The sequence below is a fragment of the Hemitrygon akajei genome, chromosome 9 (genome assembly GCF_048418815.1).
Source record: "Hemitrygon akajei chromosome 9, sHemAka1.3, whole genome shotgun sequence".
NCBI lineage: Eukaryota > Metazoa > Chordata > Chondrichthyes > Myliobatiformes > Dasyatidae > Hemitrygon > Hemitrygon akajei.
The window spans coordinates 82,378,866-82,401,011 of NC_133132.1; the positions used below are offsets into that span (position 1 = coordinate 82,378,866).

The 22,146-nt window shown below is 40.1% G+C and overlaps 1 protein-coding gene across 4 annotated transcripts in view; it reads right to left on the reverse strand.

Annotated features, from left to right (window-relative positions):
• Nucleotides 1-20,092, reverse strand: part of cyb5r4 (cytochrome b5 reductase 4) — a 113,765-nt gene extending 93,673 nt beyond the window's left edge. For all 4 annotated transcript variants that reach the window (XR_012100264.1, XR_012100265.1, XM_073056459.1 and 1 more), the window contains exons 1-3: nt 19,876-20,092; nt 12,097-12,250; nt 5,161-5,261 (exon numbers count right to left, since the gene is read on the reverse strand). Coding sequence is in view for 2 of the 4 variants with exons in the window: in XM_073056459.1 (XP_072912560.1) it covers nt 5,161-5,261; nt 12,097-12,250; nt 19,876-19,956 (336 nt within the window). In the remaining 2 variants the exon portion in view is untranslated. The remainder of the gene's footprint in view (nt 1-5,160; nt 5,262-12,096; nt 12,251-19,875) is intronic.
• Nucleotides 20,093-22,146: the final 2,054 nt, after the last annotated feature.

A 22,146-nucleotide genomic window follows, 5' to 3' on the forward strand; every position in this document is an offset into this window, starting at 1 on the left:
GCCAGACAGCAGCTAAGAAAAGAGTACAGCCGACATTTCCGGCTGACACCCTTTGGCATTTTGTGTGTGTTGCTCAGATTTCCAGCATCTGCAGATTTTCTCCTGTTTGACTTTAGCATTGAGACGCTTTTACTAGAGTTGCCTGTTATTATCAATTTACATACATATATTCAGGTCTTGAAAGTTATAGTCTGAGCATTACAAAGCATCACTTCATCAGGTTACGTTAAAACACAATTTCTAAATTTGTCTTCCCAAATGGTTTGTCAGCTACTGTGGGCAGCATGATAGGAAGCATTTAATAGATAGAGGGAGCTATCTATACCCCATCTATAATAAACTTAAGGAAACTTAAGCAATAAATTTCAAAAACATGAAATGGAAAGTCCTTAAAAGTGAGTTCATAGGTGCGGGAACAGTTTAGTGATGAAGCGCATGAAGTTGAGCAAGGTTATCCCATCCGGTTCAAGAGCCTGGTGGTTGGGGTAATAACTGTTCCTGAACCTGGTGGTGTGGATTCTGAGGGTCCGAAAACCCTCTTCCTGATGGCAGCAGCAAGAAGAGAGCATGGCCTGGATGGTGGGGGTTCCTGAAGATGGATCCTGTTTTCCTGTAACATAGCTCCACGTAGATGAGCTCAGTGGTGGGGAGGGGGTCTGCCCAGTGAACCACTTAAAGCTAGATGTCTCAATTTTGCAAGTTTGTTTTTTGAATGGCTTGGCCTGTTGTTAGGGCTGAACATTCAACAACCCAAAAGTAAATGAATCGATTCCAAACTATGGAGCAGTCTTTCTGGGAATCAACCTCTCCGATTTTGCACAAGAATCAAAAAAATTCAGAAATCATGTAATTTCAGTGCTGATTCTTTGCCTGGAGAATGAGGACTTCAAAACAACTTTCTTTGATTTAATATGTTCCTAAATGTTTACATAATTTTTAATAGTTTCTGGGTGTTATTTCATACAGATGCATTTAAAAAGAATGAAGAATCCTCTTAAAATCACGTTAGCAACTTGAACTCAGCACTCAGATACATTAAAACAGTAAGCATACATAGCTTTACTGCTGTTTCTCACCAGAGATTCTGGGTCCATATCAACAATCTGGAATTTAAAAGCACCAGCAGTCTTTCAAATTTCAAATGTTTCATGTGAAGATATGCCTTTTTTCTCAGCCTGGTTTAAGGATTTAGAATGGGGCCAAATATAAATTTACCCCAAAAAAAATCAGTACTTTGTTGTTGCCTTAATTGAGATTCAAATGCAAATACCAGTCATAGTTCTGTCTTGCTTCAATTATTTTCACCGCATTTATATCAGAAGGGCAAAAGGAGATCAAGTTTCCTGTAATTTGAAACCTGCTGCCTTTTACACATGCTGGGAGCATGCCCAGAATTATTAATCACCTTTGGTGCTTTGAAATTGAAATATAGCATTGTGAATTTTGATGTTCAAATTTCACTAGGGAAATTGGCATTACAGTTTCAAATCAGCAAACATGGGCTAAAACTTCGAGAGCCAGGATTGTAGCACAAAATACCGATGTTAGTTGTATTTTTGTTGAAGTAGCTCAGAGCTACCTATATGTGCCTGATCATTCACTCTCTCCATAGTCCTCCATTTTTCCATGCATTAAATGTTAATCTTCTCTTTCTCATGCAGTGCTATCAGTTCCTACTACTCCATAGGCCATGTTCTAGCAAATCCTTCGTAAGATTCTCTTCAGCTCTAAGCATTGATGCTTATTAACTACAGCAGTCTTATATACTGTAACTTTAAAATCTCTGCAATATTTCATTCTAACCAAGCCTTCACAACTTCATTAAAATGGATCTCAAAATATCTCCTGGGGAAAAATGATATCAAAGTTATTGAAAACTCAATGCACAAAACAGTATCATTCTACAGCTCTTATAACAGGACCCAACACCAGTCTGCCCATAGCTTTGTATAATGGTCACCAGATTTCAGGAAAGATGTGACGGCACTGAGAATGCAGTTAGGATTTATACTTCCGGGATGTTGTTCAGCCTTGCGACTTACACAATCAAGTTCAGGAACAGCTATTACTCCTCAACCATTAGGCTCTAGAACCAAAGGGGATAAACTTCACTTGCACTTGCTCCAACACTGAAATGGTCCCACAACTTATGGGCTCAACTTCAAGGACTCATCTCATGTCCTCAATGTTTATTGCTTATTTATTTATTATTATTTAATGATATTTATTTGTACCGTTTGTTGTCTTTTGCACACTGGTTGAAGGTCCAAGTTGGTGCATTTTTTCATTGATTCTGTTATGGTCATTATTCTGTAATTATGCCCACAAGAAAATGAATCCCAGGGTTATATATGTAGTCCAATAATAAATTTATTTTTAACTTTTTTTTAGCTCTGAGAAAAGTCTGAATAAAAATCAGTTTTTTTTATTGTCATATGTACTGAGATACAGTGATAAACGTTTGTTCGTCATCCATACAGATTATTTCACAACACAAGTACATTGAGGTAGTACACATTTCTGAGGATCTCACCTGGCCCCTGAACTCCTCCATCCTGATCAAAAAGGCACAACAGCGCCTTTATTTCCTGCAAAGCATCAGGAAAGCTCACCTCTGTCCCAGGATACTGACAGACTTTTACCACTGTACCATTGAGAGCTTATTCACCAACTGCATCTCAGTGTGGTATGACAATTGTCCCACATCAGACCCCAAAGCACTCCAGCGTGTGGTGAAAACTGCCCAGCAGATTATCAGCACCCAATTGCCCACCACTGAGAACATCTACCATAAATGTCTCCTGGGCAGGGTGAAAAGCATCATCAAAGATGCATCCCACCCTAACCACAGACTTTTTACTCTCCTCCCATCCGGTAGGCGCTACAGGAGCCTCCGCTCTCTCACTAGTGGGCACAGGAAGAGCTTCTTCCCTGAGGCTGTGACCCTGCTGAACCTCACATCACAGCACTAAGCCGTATTGCACCCATATTGTACTGTCTCTGTACTTTTATATTTGTGTGCTGTAGCACTTACTTTTTATTCACAGTTATTTTGTAAATAACACTATTTGCATTTTTGGTTAGATGCTAATTGCATTTCATTGGCTTTGTATCTGTACTTGGCACAATGACAATAAAGTTGAATCTAATCTAATCTAATCTACAAGGAAAATGGAAAAGCTGAATGCAGAACATATTACACAAGAGATTCTGTAGATGTTGGAAATCCAGAGTAACACACACAAAATGCTTGAGGAACTCAGATCAGGCTGCATTGAAGAGGAATAAACAGATAACATTTTGGGCTGAGACCCTTCATCAGAACTGGAAAGAAAGGGGGTAAAAGCCAGAATAAGGAGGTGGGGAGGGGGAGGAGGAGGAGTACAAACTTGCAGATGATAGATTAAGTCGGGTGAAGGGAAAGGTTGGGGGGGGGGGTTTCTCACTACATCTCTCCCCCTTCTCCCTCAGCTCTCTTACAATTCAATGTGATCATGGTTGAACTGTCCTAAGCCTCAAGTATTCTCCTGAGTATCCATGTCTCACTCAGTTTCCTGATCAGAATTATATTGACCTCCACTTTAAATAACTCCATTGATGGAGCATCTGCAACTTCTGGAAAAGAGAATTCCAGAGATTTACTATCCCCATTGAGAAGAAATTCCAACACACCTCATTTTTAAATGACTACCTTCCTTATCTTGTATCTATGTCGCTTCATTCAAGACTCCCTCTTCCCACCACCAACCCCCCCCCCCCCCAAAATGCAGGACACATCCACATATTTACCCTGTATTGCCCTCTTAGGATCTCATGTTTCAATAAGTTTCTCCTCCTCTTCCTTCAGGTTTCTGAACAGTCCATGAGCACGACCTCATTATTCCCCTTTTGTACTATTTACCTTTTGTCCCTTATACTAACTTTTGCAACAAAACAAATTTCACAATCAAGTCAGTGATAAGAACCCAATTCTGATTCTACGAGAGTTGATTGATAAGCTCATGGGCTAAGGAAGAAAGAGTCAATTTTAGAAAACCTAGCACATTTATTTTTCAACATAGTCCCCTCCTACATTTACACACTTAGTCCAGCGGTTGTGGTGCATACAGATCTTGGACCTCCAGAAAGTGTCCACAGATGGGTGATTGATAAGTCTGTGGTCTAAGATAGGAGATGAGTTATACAGCTCTCGTTACATGTACATGCAGTTCAACTCTTTGAGTGATTATGCAGAAAGTTTGAAGTTAATAACTCATCGGGGTGATTGATAAGTTTGTGGCCTAAGGTAGAAGGAGATGAATTATTAACTTCAAACTTTATGCATAATCACTCAAAGAGTTGAACTGCATGTGCACGTAACAAGAGCTGTATAACTCATCTCTTTCTACCTTAGACCACGAACTTATCAATCACCCATCTGTGGTCACTTTCTGGAGGTCCAAGATCCGTATGCTCCATGACCGCTGGACTAAGTGTGTAAATGTAAGAGGGGACTATGCTGAAAAATAAATGTGCTAGGTTTTCTAAAATTTACTCCTTCTACCGTAGGCCACAAACTTATCAATCACCCCTCGTAAATGCAGAAGAATACTAATCTAACTTTTATAGCCATTGGTGATAAAAACAACTCTTATATCCTAGGAATTTGCCTAATGATTCTCTTCTGGAGAAACTAACTCATGTAATTCACATGACTGTCCCTCTCCTAGCACTACCGACCCTTCCATCATCAGTCCCACTGATTATTCTGATTGTGGACCTGACTCCTGAATGGCACACTTATTAGCAAAACTTGTGATGCCTGTTCAGGTGTATTCAATGTTTCAGGCTTAATGTACAACTTAAGCTCGCAGCAAGAGAACAACCACCCAAAAATCATGTCTCTTATATTATTTTAGTGCTCTAAAAGCTCTAGGCCAAAGTGCATTAAACCTAAGGAAACAGTGTAAGGAGTTAAATTAAGATCTCTTAAACAGAAAACTGTTATTGATAATTGAAGCTTATTATTCTAACTTACCATTATTCAAAATGCAGTATGGCATACCTTGAATGTTGCAGTTTAAATTCTATGTGCAAATTTGACTTCAATAATCCCCACAGATGTATCTCTGGTTCTAATTTGAGAAATTGCTGTGATTATTTTCTACCTCATATATTCACCTGATCAAATAATTCTGTTGCATCAGCTCCAGCACCTTTCATAAGCTCCTCTTCTCCTCCGGGGTGATACTCCAAATAGGAGGTCACATTATAAACCAGGCCTACAAAGATAAATAATGTGAATTGTTAAAAGTTTTTAGTACATGTTGCACACATTACTCTATTGGTAAGTTAGCTTAAATGCAAATTATTGAAACAACTTCTATGCCATGTTATAAAACAATTGAGTTTAATCAGGGATAGTCCGAGAAGATCACACCTGAATCACATAATTGAACGTTTTGAGGAGGTAAGGGTTAGGGCAGAGTGGAGAGTGAACAAGTTCAGATCAATTGATGCAGTCTACATGGACTTAGATAAAGTCTTGAATAACCAGTTAATCATAAAAGTAAGAGTGAATGGGATCTACAGTGCATTCTGTGGCAGGAAAGAAAATGTAATAGTTGCCATTTTCACAATTTCAAGGCTGTGTCCTTGCTGCTCACGGTATATACTGTATAACTAGACTTAAATATAGAGGTCATAATGGAGAAGCTTGTAAATTATATAATAATTGTCCATGTGGTTGACAGTAAGGACATAATGGGCAGAATAGCTTCCTTTTTGTTTTCTATAATCATCATGTAGAAACTGGATATTTTTTCACAAGATATTCCTATCCCCATAAAAAGAACTTAAACTGCACCTTCCATGTCCCTTTATGGACAGCCCACAGCATTTAGCCAATCAATTAACTTTAAAATATAGTAAATATGGCAGCTAATCCATACATTTACACAGTCAAATTACTCTATAATGATGAAGGTCCCAAATCAAAATGTTAGTTGCATATTTCCACCCCAAAAGATTCTGCATGCCCTGCTGAGATCCTCCAGCATTTCGTGTGAGTTACTCTTGAATGTGTTGTGTTTAATCTCCACACTTCAAGCAGGGAATTAGACATATTGATTGGTGCTAGACGAGAGCAGAAGAATAATTATTTCTCTCAAATGGTAGTAGGGAGTGGGCTTTTAAGAACTTCCTGCTGAGTAAAATAAGGAGAACAAATACACTTATCACATTTATGCAGCACACAAGCATAACCTATAAAGAAAATGGAACAAGAATTAAGAAATGGTATTAATCTATTTTAGGCTGGCATGGGGATAACAAGCCGAAAAGTCTTCTTTTGTGATGTAAATGTACATGATTCCATGCTTCACACAAAGCTCCCACAAATAATATAACAGTGACTAAATAATCTTTAATGAACAGTTTTAAACACATTCTGTTTAAAACAAAGCACTCCAACATTGGAGTCATCTTAACTCTGGAAGAAAAATGTTCCACCATAACAAATCTAGTAGTTCGCAAATCTACAGTTACATCTGAAGGCATCTCCACAACACTGGATTACTGCCTAATAATCCACAGTGATCCATGCATATTGTTGGTGGAAGTAACACATTTCTCATCTTAACTTTACAATGATTGAGGATATATTGGGAAAGTAAAATTGTCAGGAGAGTGTTGACCACAACCAGTGGTCTCACACACAAAACTGGGGGATAAAACTGAAAGATCAATCAGCCACACCCACTGGTTTATCTGGATGGTATTGCTGTCAAACATTTAAGAAACATTAAAAATATACAAAAAATTGAGAATTATTCAAAATGTTAAAAAACTATTTATAACTGAAAAACTAAATAATCTTAAACATTTACATATACACAAATTACATAATATCCAAATTACAAATTATGCAGTATCCAAGACATCTTCAAGGAGTGGTGCCTTAGGAAGGTGTTGTCCATCATTAAGGATCCCATTACTCAGGACATACCCTCTTCACATTGTTACTGTTGGGAAGGAGGTACAGAAGCCTGAAGGTACACACGCAGCCATTCAGGAACAGCTTCTTCCCCTCTGCCATCCAATTTCTCAATGGACATTGAGCCCATGAACTACGATATTTTTAATTTTAATTACCATAACTATTTAATAGACATATAAATACTTATTGTAACTCAAGTTTTTTTTCCTCTATTTTTACTTATAATGTATTTCATCGTACTGCTGCAATAAAGGTAACAAATTTCATGACACATACCGGTGATATTAAATCTGATTCTGATAATCAGATTAGTCCCTTCTAGCCATTGAAATGAATGGATATGCCTTACTGCTGCAGTTCCAACCTGGCACAGATTTACTAATCAGATTACTCAGCTTGTATTAAAACACTTCTGCAATCTTAGGTTACAGTACTCAAGAGGAGAGTAGGTGGTTTTAAAAGAGGAATTTGGCTTTCTACATTCACAAACACGTCAAGATGTCCTGACATGCTGGCACTCTCCCAGGGAGCTGTCTCTCTCAAAATTCAAGCTGATATTTCACTCATATTGGATGCAGCATCTTTAATATAGTAAACTTTCCAGAATATTTTAAGACTTATAATCAGACAAAGCCTTAGCACTTATTAGGAATTAATGTATCAGCTGATTAAAGAAACTAACTAACTTTGCACTTTCACAAATATGTGTCTTCAACATTTGAGCCAATAGCAGCCAAAATATTTTTCAAAGGGAGAGAAGGTATAGAAATTCTGTATATTTCAGACTGTTTGAAATTAAAACGTCGATCAGTAAAGTAAGACTCAAACAGTATAGAAACTAGCAGTGGCAATACGTGGTATACAATATATTCAAACAACAAATCATCTATGGAACATTATACTCCAGCATGTGCATTGATTTGTTTTGGCTATACTACCTTTCACTCCAAATGATGATATGCAAGAAACTGATATAGAAGAGGAAAGTCATTGGATTCTACTCTTAGGAAGTCATTGGATTCTATTCATCCTCATTTTCACAAGGTTCTTAATTAAACAGGCTCATTTTAAGCCACTTGTTCTGCCCTCTTTTCTCAAAGACTTTCATTATAGAAGTTTCACTGGAACATTTCAAGTTTGTTTGAAGCATCCATATTTGCATTTTCTATAAATAGTTTTTCAACAAGTTCAACTAAATCAAAAAACATTAACTTATTTCTCTGTATCACAGATTTTAATGTTATATCATTTGATAACAGAGTTGGCTTTTATAACTCCTTTTAAGAGGTAACAATTAAAGAGACAATTTTTACAGAATATCTTAAAGGAAGAGAAAGGTTGTGCAACAGATTTAAGGTGGCAAATTTAAGATTTGGGGCTTGAACGTCTCAAAATTTGGGCATCAATTCTGGGACAATAATTCAGAACATGATGCCATAACAGCAAGACGTTGAAAGGATTTTTGAAAGAACATAGAATTTTAAAGCTGAGGTGTTGCCAAATACACTGCCTTAGAACAGGTCAGTGAATAGAGAGGCAAGGACTTGCTGTAAGCAGAGTCAAAGAAATTGAGCATACAGAGGATAGGAAACTAGTCAGGATGGCATTATTATCTAGAGATATCAATAAGACAAGCTTTAAACAACAAATGCACTGAGGTAGAGGTGCAATCATGAAATATTTCAGTGGGTGATAGGTGTTTCAAGTCAAGTCAAGTTGCTTTTTATTGTCATTTTGACCATAAACTGCTGGAAAAAGTACACAGTAAAAATGAAACAATGTTCCTCCAGGACCATGGTGCTACATGAAACAACACAAAACTACACTAGACTACAGACCTACACAGGACTACATAAAGTGCACAAAACAGTCCAGGGTAGTACAATAATTAATAAATAATTAATAAACAAGACAATAGGCACAGTAGAGGACAAATTTCAATATAATAATAAATGATGTAGATGTCAGTCTAGACTCTGGGTATTGAGGAGTCTGATGACTTGGGGGAAGAAACTGTTGCATGGTCTGGTCGTGACAGCCCGAATGGTTCAGTACATTTTGCCAGCTGGTAGGAGGGAGAAGAATTTGTATGAGGGGTGCGTGGGGTCCTTCACAATGCTATTAGCTTTGCAGGTGCAGCGTGTGGTGTAAATGTCTGTAATGGTGGGAAGAGAAACCCCAATGATCTTCTCAGCTGACCTCACTATCTGCTGCAGGAACTTGCGATCTGAGACGGTGCAATTTCCGAACCAGGCAGTGATGCAGCTGCTCAGGATGCTCTCAGTACAACCTCTGTAGAATGTGGTGAGGATGGGGGAGGGGGGGAGATGGACTTTTCTCAGCCTTCACAGAAAGCAGAGATGCTGCTGGGCTTTCTGGTGTTTGCATCTCCTTCGCAGAATCAAATATAAAAATTCTAGTTCAGCCTCTCTATCTTTGAGTGATGAACTAAAAATGTTCCTAACATTTGGATGAGAAAAAAGAACTGCTCAACCACCAATCAATGACAAGTGAGTTGTGAAATAAATTAGAAGCAGTGGAATGGAGCGGACTGAGTTACAGCTACTTAGCTCAGAAAAGGCAAGGAACTAGAATATATGGAATCAGGCGATAGCTTTGATGGGCTACATGTGGATGAAAACTAACGAGACAAGGATAAATCTGTTACAGTGGTAATGAAACAAAAGAAGGGAAGTTTTTAGAGAAATTTCTTGTGTCTACCACTGGACCAAAAAGTATGAAACCATCTAGACAAAACACAGCTGGTAGAAAATGGCATGGTTAAATCATGTCAAAGCAGGAAGAAATGTTAAGGGTTAGGAACATTTTTTTTTACTGTGCCCAGGTAAAAAGCTGACAGCAAAAATTCAAAAAACTGAAATCATATTCAAGAGCTTGCTGTGAGATTTAGCCCTCACAACATGGATGTCTGGATGTCTGTTTTCTCTGTCCTCAGAGCTTTTGGACCAACTGTGTGAATTACTGTTTTAGCAGAAGTGTTAGAACTGTCAGAAGTGTCTTGAAAGTGAGTGTGCTCCATTTGCCAAGGGAACAATGGGTTAGACACACAATATTGAATTAAATAATGCCATTATAACGATTGAAATTGTACTGAATCACCTGCAATTATCTTTGTTCTGTATAAAAATTTGATGGACTGAATTTCCACTGAAAGTGACTCCAAATGATTGCCTGCTTGTCATGATGAATAAAATCCTTTCACATCTCCCAGCTTTAGTGTTTCCAATAGCTCAATTCACAGTCACAACCACGGTAAATGCTTCAGTATTGTCCTTTGTGCATAGGTGTTGGACTATTGCTATTGAGGATGAAGGTATATTTGGGGCTTTCAGGGAAAATTACTGTAAGTGAAGTGATCCTCAAAATGCAACAAAACCAAGACTGTGAGATGTGGAGAACGAGAAGTCTCTCTCTCGTCACTGTAAAGCACTCTAGCATTAGTTTGAACAGGATTAATGTTAAGTGAATTTTACAGAGATAAACAGCAAAATTAAATTCCGTCTTGTCCATAGGGGAATTTGAACAAAGTTGAACAGAAAAAGGTGCCACAGACATTGTAGCAACAGTTATGTAAATACAATTTGCACACCTGATGTAATTGTCCTGATTCATATACAGGACATTACAATTATTGGCCACAATTAATTTCCCGTAAAAAGCTATCTTCCTGGACTACTCTTAGGCAAGAATTTCCAGGATTCAATTCATTGAAGATGAAAGAATTACACACTTCCATGTAACGTGGAAGAGAACTTGATGTTTCCATGCACCTGCCACCCTAGCATTTCTTTGTGAGAGATCACAGTGTGTAACCAACAGCAGAGGTCCCAATACAGATCCCGGCAGAACACCACACATCAGGGACTTGTTGCCAGAACATGGACATCACAGAAAAGGGGAGTGATGATACAGATCCTGGCAAGATGGCGCTGGCAGGACACAGCGACATTTTACAGGCAGCAAACAAGACTGCTAGCTATTCTATTAATTATACTTTTTCCAGACTACAATCACTGCAATCCACAGCCTGTAATGCCTCTCTTGGAGTTGTGCTTTTGAACAGTCTGCATGACCTGGCGTTCTTGCGGTATCCAGAAGGATCCAGCGAACTGGACGCTCAGAATGCAGGTGCAGCCGTGAATACCATTGCTGGGATAGACTTGGAACCAGACTGAAACTTCGATCAGAATTGAAGTGGTGGGGCCCAGGCCCAAGAGCATAAAACGAGCTGACGTTTATCAGATTTGAGCACCGAGCCAGATTTAAAAAAAATTAAAAGTTGTTGAGACGGAGGGTGAAGAACAGACCGGAGTTCAGCTCACTACTACGAAAGGCTTTACTCACCTCAGCATTGGACTTGCTCCTGGACCAGCTGCCACACTGAACTGGCTCCGTGGCGGCAGACTCACTTTCGGGGATCCTGTGATTCATGTTCCTGTTATTTGTTTACATTTTATTGTCTGCATGATTTGTTTGTTCTCACAAGTTGGGTGTTTGTTATATGAGATTATTTTTAAAGTGGGTTCTATTCTGTTTATTTGTTTTGTGGCGGCTGCAAGAAGATGAATATCAAGGTTGTATACGATATACTCTGAACAAACGCACTTTGGACTTTGAAGGAATTCAAAGCAATTGTTGGACTGAGATGTGTGAGGAGACAGGCAGTTAATGAGATGAATGGGGGCAGAGTTGGAAGGTGGCAGGTGAATGATCGATGGGGGCAGACAAAGAAAGGGAAAAAGATCAGATCAAGCAGGAGGGGGTATTGGGAAGGGGAGTGTGAAGATTGGAGACAACTGCTGGAAGGAGATTTACCTTGTGTAAATCTTGTGTACCACTGCTTTACCTTGTGTTCAATTAAGAGTTGTGACCAATATCTGGTCATAAACCATTATATTCTGTTTCACTATTCAGTAAAACTAGATTCATTCTATAAATGAAAATTTCCCCACGAAAGTTTTTTTTAATTTATTGAAACCAAGAGAGTTAAAGCATGTTTTTAATAAGTCATAATCCACCATTCTCATCTCTGTTTTAATTGTATCCAAGCTACTGTTATTCATAAAGCCAAGCCTATAATATGAAGTCTTCTGGCCTACCTCTGATACATATCCAGCAATCAGTCTTCGTATTATGTTTTGCAAGCTCTTCTGGTGTAACTTCAATAAACCTTCCTTTCAACCCCGTCATGTCCCTCCCACTCTTTATCAGACGGATCCAATCCATTAGACTTCGGCCCGGCTTAAGTTGTACCTTTAGGGAGGAAAATAATGCTTTAGTACACAAACATCTTAGTATAACATACCATTTGATATATAAAAAAATAAGATTCATTGAACTAATAAATAGAAGACAGCTTAGAAAGATTTAAAGGCATTAAAACATATTGAGATACAATTTTCATCCAGTTAATCACAGGCTTGCACAAAAATTGCCAAGTGACACTAGCAACAAGTTGCAAATCATTTGGTGAATGTAAATAAAATTCTATAAATATACATTGACTATAAAAAGTATTTGTACCCCTTGGAAGTCTTCCTGTTTGATTGTTTTACAACACTGACTCACAGTGGATTTATTTTGGCATATTTGACACTGATCAACAGTAAAAAGAATCTTCCAAGTCACAGTGAGAATAGATCTCTACAAAGTGATCTAAATTAATTACAAATATAAAACACAAAATAATTGATTCCTTAAGTATTCACCCCCTTCAAGTCAGTATTTAGTATATGCATCTTTGGCAGCAATTACAGCCTCGAGTCTGCATGGGTGAGATCAGAATAATGTTTATTATCACTGGCATGCGTGGTGAAATTTGTTAGGTCTCTATCAGCTTTGCACATCTGGACACCACATTTTTCCCCATTCCTCTTCACAAAACTGCTCAAGCTCTGTCAGATTGCACGGGGATCGTGAGTGAACAGCTCTTTTCAAGTCCAGCCACAAATTCTCAGTTGGATTGACATCTGGACTCTGACTTGGCCACTCCAGGATATTAACTTTGTTGTTTTTAAGCCATTCCTAGTAGCTTTGGTGTTATGCTTGGGGAATGCATTGTCTTACTGGAAAACACATCTTCTCCTAAGTCACAGTTTTCTTGCAGACTGCATCAGGTTTTCCTCCAGGATTTCCCTGTATTTTGCTGCATTCATTTTACCCTCTACCTTCACAAGCCTTCCATGACCTGCTGCAGTGAAGCATCTACAGCATGATGCAACCACCACCATGCTTCACAGTAGGGATGGTGTGTTTTTGATGATGTGAGGCATTGGGCTTACGCCAAACATTATTGTTTAGTCTGATAGCCAAAAAAGCTCAATGTTGTTTTAATCAGAGCATAAAATGTCACTCCAGCTGACTTCAGAGTCCCCACATGCCTCCTGGCAAACTCTAGCCAAGATTTCATGTGAGTGTTTTTCAACACTGGCTTTCTCTTTGCTGTTTTCTCATAAAGCTACAACCGGTGAAGCACCTGGCCAACAGTTGTTACATGCACAGTCTCTCCCATCTCAGCCCCTGAAGCTTGTAACTCCTCTGGAGTTGTCACAGGTCTCTTGGTGGACTCCCTCACCAGTCCCCTCTTGCACAGTCACTCAGTGTTTTTGAGGATGGCTTGCTCTAGGCAGATTTACAGCTGTGCCATATTCTTTCTATTTCTTGATGATTGACTTAACTGTACTCCAATGGATATTCAGTGACTTGGAAATTTTCTTGTATCCATTTCCTGACTTGTGCTTTTCAGTAACCTTTTTGTGGAGTTGCTTGGAGTGTTCTTTTGTCTTCATGGTGTAGTTTTTGCCAGGATACTGACTCACCAGCAGTCGGACCTTCCAGGTGCAGGTGCATAATTACTACAATCAATTGAAACACCTTGACAGCACACAGTGATCTCCATTTAACTAGTTATGTGACTTCTAAAATGAATTGAGTGCACCAGTGATGATTTGGTGTGGCATATTGAAGATGGGTGGTGAATGCTAATGCAATCAATTATTTTGTGTTTTATATTTGTGATTAATTTTGATCACCTTGTAGAGAACTGTTTTCACTTTGACATGAAAGTCTTTCCCTGGTGATCAGTGTCGAAAAAGCCAAATTAAATCCACAGTGATTCAATGTTGTAAAACAATAAAACATTAACACCTCCAAGTCGGGTAAATACTTTTCTATGCACTGTAAATATTTAGGTTGTGATATTCAAACAGGAAGGTTTCTGCAGTTCCCACACTGGCATTATCAGCCACCTCAGAAGCCACAAAATCGGAGTGGAAACAAATTATTCTTCTCACCAAGGAACCGTCAACGTGAGAAAGGCAGTAGATATATTTCCCAGTTCAGCTTTTTACAGCTTTCAAGATTGTGTCTTCATAATGGCTGTCATGTAATTCAGTTTCTCTGATCATCTGCTACTAAAGTATATTTAACTGAGCGCTACTGCATGTAGAAATAGCAATCCACTTCAAATCTATTTTGAAATTAAAAGGAAACAACATAAACATAGAAACATAGAAAATAGGTGCAGGAGTAGGCCATTCAGCCCTTCGAGCCTGCACCGCCATTCAGTATGATCATGGCTGATCATCCAACTCAGAACCCTGTACCTGCTTTCTCTCCATACCCCCTGATCCCTTTAGCAACAAGGGCCATATTTAACTTCCTCTTAAATATAACCAATGAACTGGCCTCAACTGTGTCCTGTGGCAGAGAATTCCACAGATTCACCACTCTCTGTGTGAGGAAGTTTTTCCTCATCTCAGTCCTAAAAGGCTTCCCCTTTATCATTAAACTGTGACCCCTCGTTCTGGACGATTACGTAAAACAACACAATGCTGCATGACATGCAAAAAGGAACACCCTAAACAGTGGAGCACAGCAATGTCTGCTCTAAACATGATGCAGAATTAAACATAATCTCTTCTGCCTGTACATGATCCATTCCCTGAAGATCGTGTCTATCTAACAGCCTCTTATTGAATCTGCTTCCCCACTGCAGACTCCGAACATTCTGTGGAAAAAACAAAACTTGCTTTGTACAACTCCTTTAAATCTCCCCCCTCAACTTAAACACATGTTCAAAGTAAATTTATTATCAGAGTAGTAGTAGTAGGCCTGAGTTAGTCTCAATAGACCATGGATTTGCACCTTGGAAAGCTTCCAGGGTGCAAGCCTGGGCAAGGTGTTTTTTTTTAAATGGAAGACCAGCAGTTGCCCAAGCTGCAAGTCTCCCCTCTCCACACCACCGATGTTGTCCAAGGGAAGGGCATTAGGACCCATACAGCTCGGCACTGGTGTCATCGCAGAGCAATGTGTGGTTAAGTGCCTTGCTCAAGGACACACGCGGCCTCAGCCAAGGCTCGAACTAGCGACCTTCAGATCACTAGACGAACGCCTTAACCTCTTGGCCACGTGCCATATATCAGAGTACATATAAGCCATACAACCCTGAGATTCTTTTTCTGCAGTCAAATCTATAGAATAGTAACTATAAACTGCAAACAAACTGTGCAAAGGCAGATATAAATAAATAACAAGCATGAAATAACAATATAACATGGTCCTTAAATGAGTGTAGTTATCCCCTTTTGTTCAAGAGGGGTGTAGTAACTCTTCATGAACTGGTGGTGTGAGTCCTGAGGCTCTTATGCCTTCTACCTGATGGCAGCAGTGAGAAAAGAGCATGGCCTGTGAGGTGGGGATCTTTGATGAAGGATGCTGTTTGTCTATGGCAATGTTCTCAATGGATGGGAGGGTTTTACCCTGATATATTGGGCCAAATCCATTACGTTTTGTAGGATTTTCCACTCAAAGGCATCCGTGTTCCAAAACCAAGCTGTAATGCAGCCAGTCAGCACACTTTCCACTACACGTCTGTAGAAATTTTCCAAGATTTTCTATGACATACTGAATCTCGACAGACTTCCCAGGAAGTAAAGGCACTGCTGTGCTTTCTTCACAATAATATTTATATGATGTTCCAGGACAGGTCCTCTGAGATTGAATTTAAAGTTATTGACCCTCTCCACCTCTGATCCTCCAATGATTACTGGCTCATGGACCTCTGGTTTCCTTCTCCTGAAGTCTACATTTAACACTTTGGTCTTATTGACACTAAGTCAATAAGAGGTTGCTGTTATTACACCACTCAGCCAAGTTGTCAATCTCTCTGCTGTATGCTGATTCATCATCCTCTTTGATACAGTGCACAACAGTGGTGTCATCAGCAAACCTGTATGTGGAGTTGCAACTGTACTTAGCTACACAGTGAGTAGAGCAGGGGGCTAAACACACATCACTGTGGTGCTCCTGTGCTGATGGAAATTGTGGAGAAGAGGCTTTCGTGAATCCAAACAGACTGAGGTCTACAAGTGAGGAAATCCAGGTCCAATTGCACAAGGGGGCTTTGGGGCTTGGAGTTCACTGATTAGTTTTGAGGCAACAATGGTGTTAAATTCCAAACTGTAATTGATAGACAGCAACCTGAGGTATGCATCTTTGCTGTCCAGATGTTCCAGGGTTGTGTGAAGAGTCAATAAGACAGCATCTGCTGTAGACCTGTACCCTAGTACTTGACATTTCTACCCCGGGAAAAGAATTCAGACAATCCACATCTATTCCCAATTTTCCGCAAGGATTTCAGATACAATTTTCATCATACTGATGAAAGGCTTTGACCGCAAATGTCAGCAATTCCTTTCTTCCCAGAGTTGAGAGGATGTTTCCTCTAGTGGGGAAGTCCTGGACCAGAAGACACAGCCTCAGAATACAAGGACGTCCCATTAGAACAGACATGAGGAATTTTTTTAACTAGAGGGTTGTGAATCTGTGGATTTCATTACCAAAGACAGCTGTAGAGTCCAAGTTTTTGTGCATTTTCAAAGTGGAGGCTGACAGGTTCTTGATTAGTAAGGATGTCAAAGGTTATGGGGAGAAGGCAAGAGAATAGGGGATGAGTGTAATAAAACAACCATGATGGAATGGCAGAGCACAATTGACGGGCTGAAAGACTTTATTCTGCTCTTATGTATTATGGTCTTCTGATGTTACATGATCTGGTGAGTTGGTACAGCTGATCATTTACTGCTCCGGATTCCAGCATCTGCAGAGCTGCGTCTCCATAGTTTTCAAAACCCTATTAGATTTCCCCTCCATCTCCGACATGCCAGAGAAAACACACACTCATTCAACTTCTCCCAACAGCTCATACTGTCTAATCCAGCAGCATCCTGCAAACCTCTTCTACATCTTTTTCGGAGCTTTCACATTTTTCCTATAATGGTGCAGCTAGAATTGCACACAATACTCCCAAGTGAGACCCACGCGAATTTTTATCTAGCTACAATGATTTTGTTTATAACGAGATTCATCCTGATGAAGGGTCTCAGCCCAAAACGTCAACTGTTTACTCTTTACCACAGATGCTACCAGGCCTGTAGAGCTCCTCTAGCATTTTGTGTGCATAACATGGATTTTCAGCATCTTCAGATTTTCTCCTGTTTGTGATAGCTACAACGTGCCTTCTTTATTCTTATACATAATGTCCCAATTGAACAAGGCAACCATTCCATAGCTACTGATGTGGCCACTTTCAGAAAGCTATGGACTGAACTCCAAATTTCTTCAATGCTGTTAAGGGCCCTACAATTAACAGAGTACTTTTTCCCTTTAAAATGGACTACTAAATCTGTTATATACTGTATTTTCAGCTTTAATATGTATGAACATATTGTATTCAGCTTCATATTGTATGAACATTTTAAGCTACCCTGCATCGTATGCCGTTCCATGCCCATACATAGGCAAGTCTGATCACTCAAGAATACTTCTACTCCAGCATTTTGACAGAGACTGAGGTGGTGTGGTCTATGAAAACATAGTCAAGAGAGGCAGAAGAGCATTTACAGCACTGGGTTAAATCGGTGGACTGGACTATTTTCAGCTATTGATCTTTGGATTTGAATGAATATGCTATAGTCATCCCCAATTTCATTAAGACCTGTGTGGATGAGTGCGTGCCTTCAAGAACATACTCAAACCAGAAGCAAGTGATGAACCAAGAGATTTGCAGACTGCTGAGGGCTGCGTTTCTGGCATTCAAAACCATTAATCCAGAATACTTTAAGGAATTCAGGTATGACCATCATGGAAGTGAAAAGGCAATTGATGTGAAGTTAGAGACACAACTGGGTGCGTGACAGCTGTGGCATTATTTGCATGCCATTTCTTCCTACAAAGAGAAACCTAATATCATAAATGACTGTGATGCTTCACTCCGCAATGAGCTCAACACCTTTAATTCATGATTTGAAATGGAGAATAAAACTACTCCGGTGCGAATCCCCACATCATCTGGCAACCCTGTGATCTGTCTCGAAGAACGATGTCAGAACATCCACTAAGAAGGTGAACCACCACAAGACCCTGACAGTGTACCTCATAGGGTACTTGGCTGGAGTGTTCAAGGACGTCTTCAACCACTTACTGATGCAATCGGAAGTTCCCACGTACTTCAAAAGGGTATCAATCATGCCAGTGCCCAAGAAGAGCTGAGTGAGCTGCCTCAATGACGACTGATCGGTAGCACTTGTACCACTTAAACTTCCGGTGATAAAGTCTTTTGAAAGGCTGGTCATGGCTAGAATTAACTCCTGCCTAAGCAACAACCCAGACCCACTGCAATTTGCCTACCTCCACAATAGGTCTCAAGCAGACACAATTTCACTGGCTTTTCACTCAGCTTTGAAGCACTTGGGCAAGAATAATACGCACTTCAGGCTGCTATTTATTGATTACAGTGTGACATTTAATACCATTATCTCATCACTACTAATCAAGAAGTTCCAAAGTCCAGGCCTCTGTACCTCTATCTTGAAACAGGATTCCTGATTTCCTCATCAGGACACCACAAATGTTACAGATAAGTGATAACATCACCTCACTGACAATGAACTCACTGCTCTACTCTATCTACACTCACTACTGTGTGGCTAGACACAACCCAAACACCATCTATAAATTTGCAGATGACACTACTGTTGTAAGCAGAATCTCAGATGGCACCAAGGAGGAGTACAGGAGCAAGGTAGATAGGCTAGTTGACAAATGTCACACAATAATCTTCCACTCAATACCAGCAAGACTAAGGAATTGATTATGGACTTCAGGAAGGGGAAATCAGGAGAACACAGAAGGGGTAGGCTGGCAAAAGTGAGCAGCTTTAAGGTGCTGGGCATCAATATCTCAGAGGATCTATCCTGGGTGCAACGCTCTGATGCAATCACAAAGAAGGCCTGCCACCGTCTGTACTTCAATACGAGTTGGAGGAGATTTGGTAATTCTGGGACATGCCCTAATCTCAGTACTACCTTCGGGGAGAAGGCACAGAATCCTGAAGGCCCACACAAAGCTATTCAGGAACAGTTTCTTCTCCTCTCCCATGAACTTTCCGAATGGCCCATGAATGCTACCTCACTATTCTTCATTGGCAGGTTTTACTTATTTATTAATTAGTACAAATACTAATTTTTATGTCTTTCACTATACTGCTGCCACAAAACAACAGATTTCACGACATAGACAGTGATAATATACCTGAAACATACAACATTGTTCACTGTTCAGTATAATAGTTTACATTAACCAGGAAGTAGTGCTTTGGTAGAATGCACTTTTTTTAAAATAAAAGTACAAGCATCAGGCTTGTTACTAACAGTCCTGCCCAAGAATGTGCTAAACTTATGAATGAGGCATGTCAACACTCAGCAATTCAACAAAAGCCAGTTTTGAAAAACCCTTTAACAACGCGAACCCAAGAAACTCGGGTCACGTGACTGTTTGATTGACAAGTGGTGACAGAGACCAGACCGGTCCCGACTCACCTTGTTCCTGCCCGACGTCGTTGTCGCCGCCGAGACGCGCTGCTGAGAACTGGGCGCGGGAAATTGAGACGAGTTGTTCATGGCCTCCGGCTTCTTTAAGCTGCCACTTCGGTCGTGCAGAAGAGACAGAGGCAAAATTCCTCCTGACAGCCTCTGCTTCACCCCCCGACTGGCCGGCTCACTGGAGCACGGGGACCAGCGCTCCTTGTTCTGCTAGGCCCTCGAAGGCAACGAGCATGCGCGGTGGAGAAACGCGTCATGGGAGTTGTGGTTTTTAATTGTGAAAGGGGTGACGTACGAACTCTGGAGTAAAATCCTGCAGATGCTGAAATTCCAAATCAGGAACAAAGTGATGGGAGCGACCGTGGCGAGACGACCGCAGTGGACAGTGTGGGTCAAGGACTCACTGTAAGAATGGGTTTTAAGCTGGAGACAAGGAGAAAGTGGAGAGAATTGGAGAATCAAGAAAATGCTGAAAACGCCTTTGAAGTATCCAGGACGTTTACACAGGCGCTGTCTGACCTGGGTGTTTCAAGCATTTTGTTTCGGTTTATTTCATATTTCCAGTATCTGCAGTTCTAGTTTTCAAAACGCGAGGAATGTCAGTGATGGGGTGCAGACCAACGATGTTAGGGGGAAAAAAACTACCTTAAAATCTCAAACATGAGGAAATCTGCAGATGCTGGAAATTCAAACAACACACACAAAATGCTGGTGGAACACAGCAGGCCAGGCAGCATCTATAGGGAGAAGCGCTGTCGACGTTTTGGGCTGATACCCTTCATCAGGACCTTAAAATCTCTCATGTTCTCATTATTTTTATTTGCACAGTTGTCTTGCCATTGGTGTTTTTGTATACAACACACACAAAATGCTGGAGGAACTCAGCAGGCCAGGCAGCATCTATGGAAAAGAGTACAGTTGACATTTTGAAACTCTTCATCAGGACTTGTTTGTTTATGTATAGGATATTTTGGTGAACCTTCTACTGTATTTCTTCTACCCTGTAAATGTCTACAAGTAAATGAATCTCAAGTTAGTTTATGGTAACATGCACTCAGTACGCACTGAGTATATTCTTATGGTTTTCTGCCCATTACTTCAATGTGCTAAGTGTTGTGCATTGAGTTGCTCCTCTGCAGACTGATGATGTAACACGTGGTTATTTGAGTTCCTGTAGCCTTCCTGCCAACTTGAACCAGTCTGGCCAGTCTCCTCTGACCTCTCTTGTTAACAACATGTTCTCACAAACAGAATTGCCACTTAATGGATTTTAATTTTTTTTTAATGCACCATTCTCTGCACATATTTGAGCCTTGTGTATGAAAATCCCAGGAGATCAGCTGTTTCTGAGATATTCAAGCCACACTGTCTGGAACTAACAATTATTCCACAGGTGCAGTCTGAACAACTACCTCTTGACTGCGCCTGCTTATATGCAATGAGTTGTTGCCATATGATTAGCTGATTAGGGGAAATGTACAGATTATAGACAGCAGCGAGAATCAAACTTCGATCAGTGATTGCCTGCACTGTGGAGGAATTGTGCTAACTGTTGCATTACCATGCCAACCAAAACAATATTGACCAAACAAAGTAATAACCATAAATGGAGAATACCATTCATCCCCCTCCAGTCTGAGACTGCTGTCTGTTACTTTGCCACCATATTTGTGCCATCAATGCATTGTTTTAAAAAGGTACCTCACCATCACTTTCGCAAGTTAAGGCTGGACAATAAATTCTGTTCATGTATGTTCATCCAGTTAAAACAAAACACAAGCATTAATTTCTACAATTATTTTTCTTTTCATCATGCTCTTTGAGGCTTCCGTGTAGAGAGGCTTCACTGAGAGAAAGCAAAGGAAAGAAAAGCTCAAGTTTTTTTTTGTTTACTTCTTTATATCTGCTCAGCGAGGACAGGATAGCTCCTCTTGTGGGATATTGGAAGTGAGGGAGACCTCCAGTCTCCCTGACGACTACAACTGCAAGAAGTGTAGTCTTTATGGACTTCAGTAAGGCCTTTGACAAGGTTCCGCCTGGAAGGTTAGTTAGGAAGGTTCAATCGTTAGGTATTAATATTGAAGTAGTAAAATGGATTCAGCAGTGGCTAGATGGGAGATGCCAGAGAGTAGTGGTGGATAACTGTTTGTCAGGTTGGAGGCCGGTGACTAGTGGTGTGCCTCAGGGATCTGTATTGGGTCCAATATTGTTTGTCATATACATTAATGATCTGGATGATAGGGTGGTAAATTGGATTAGTAAGTATGC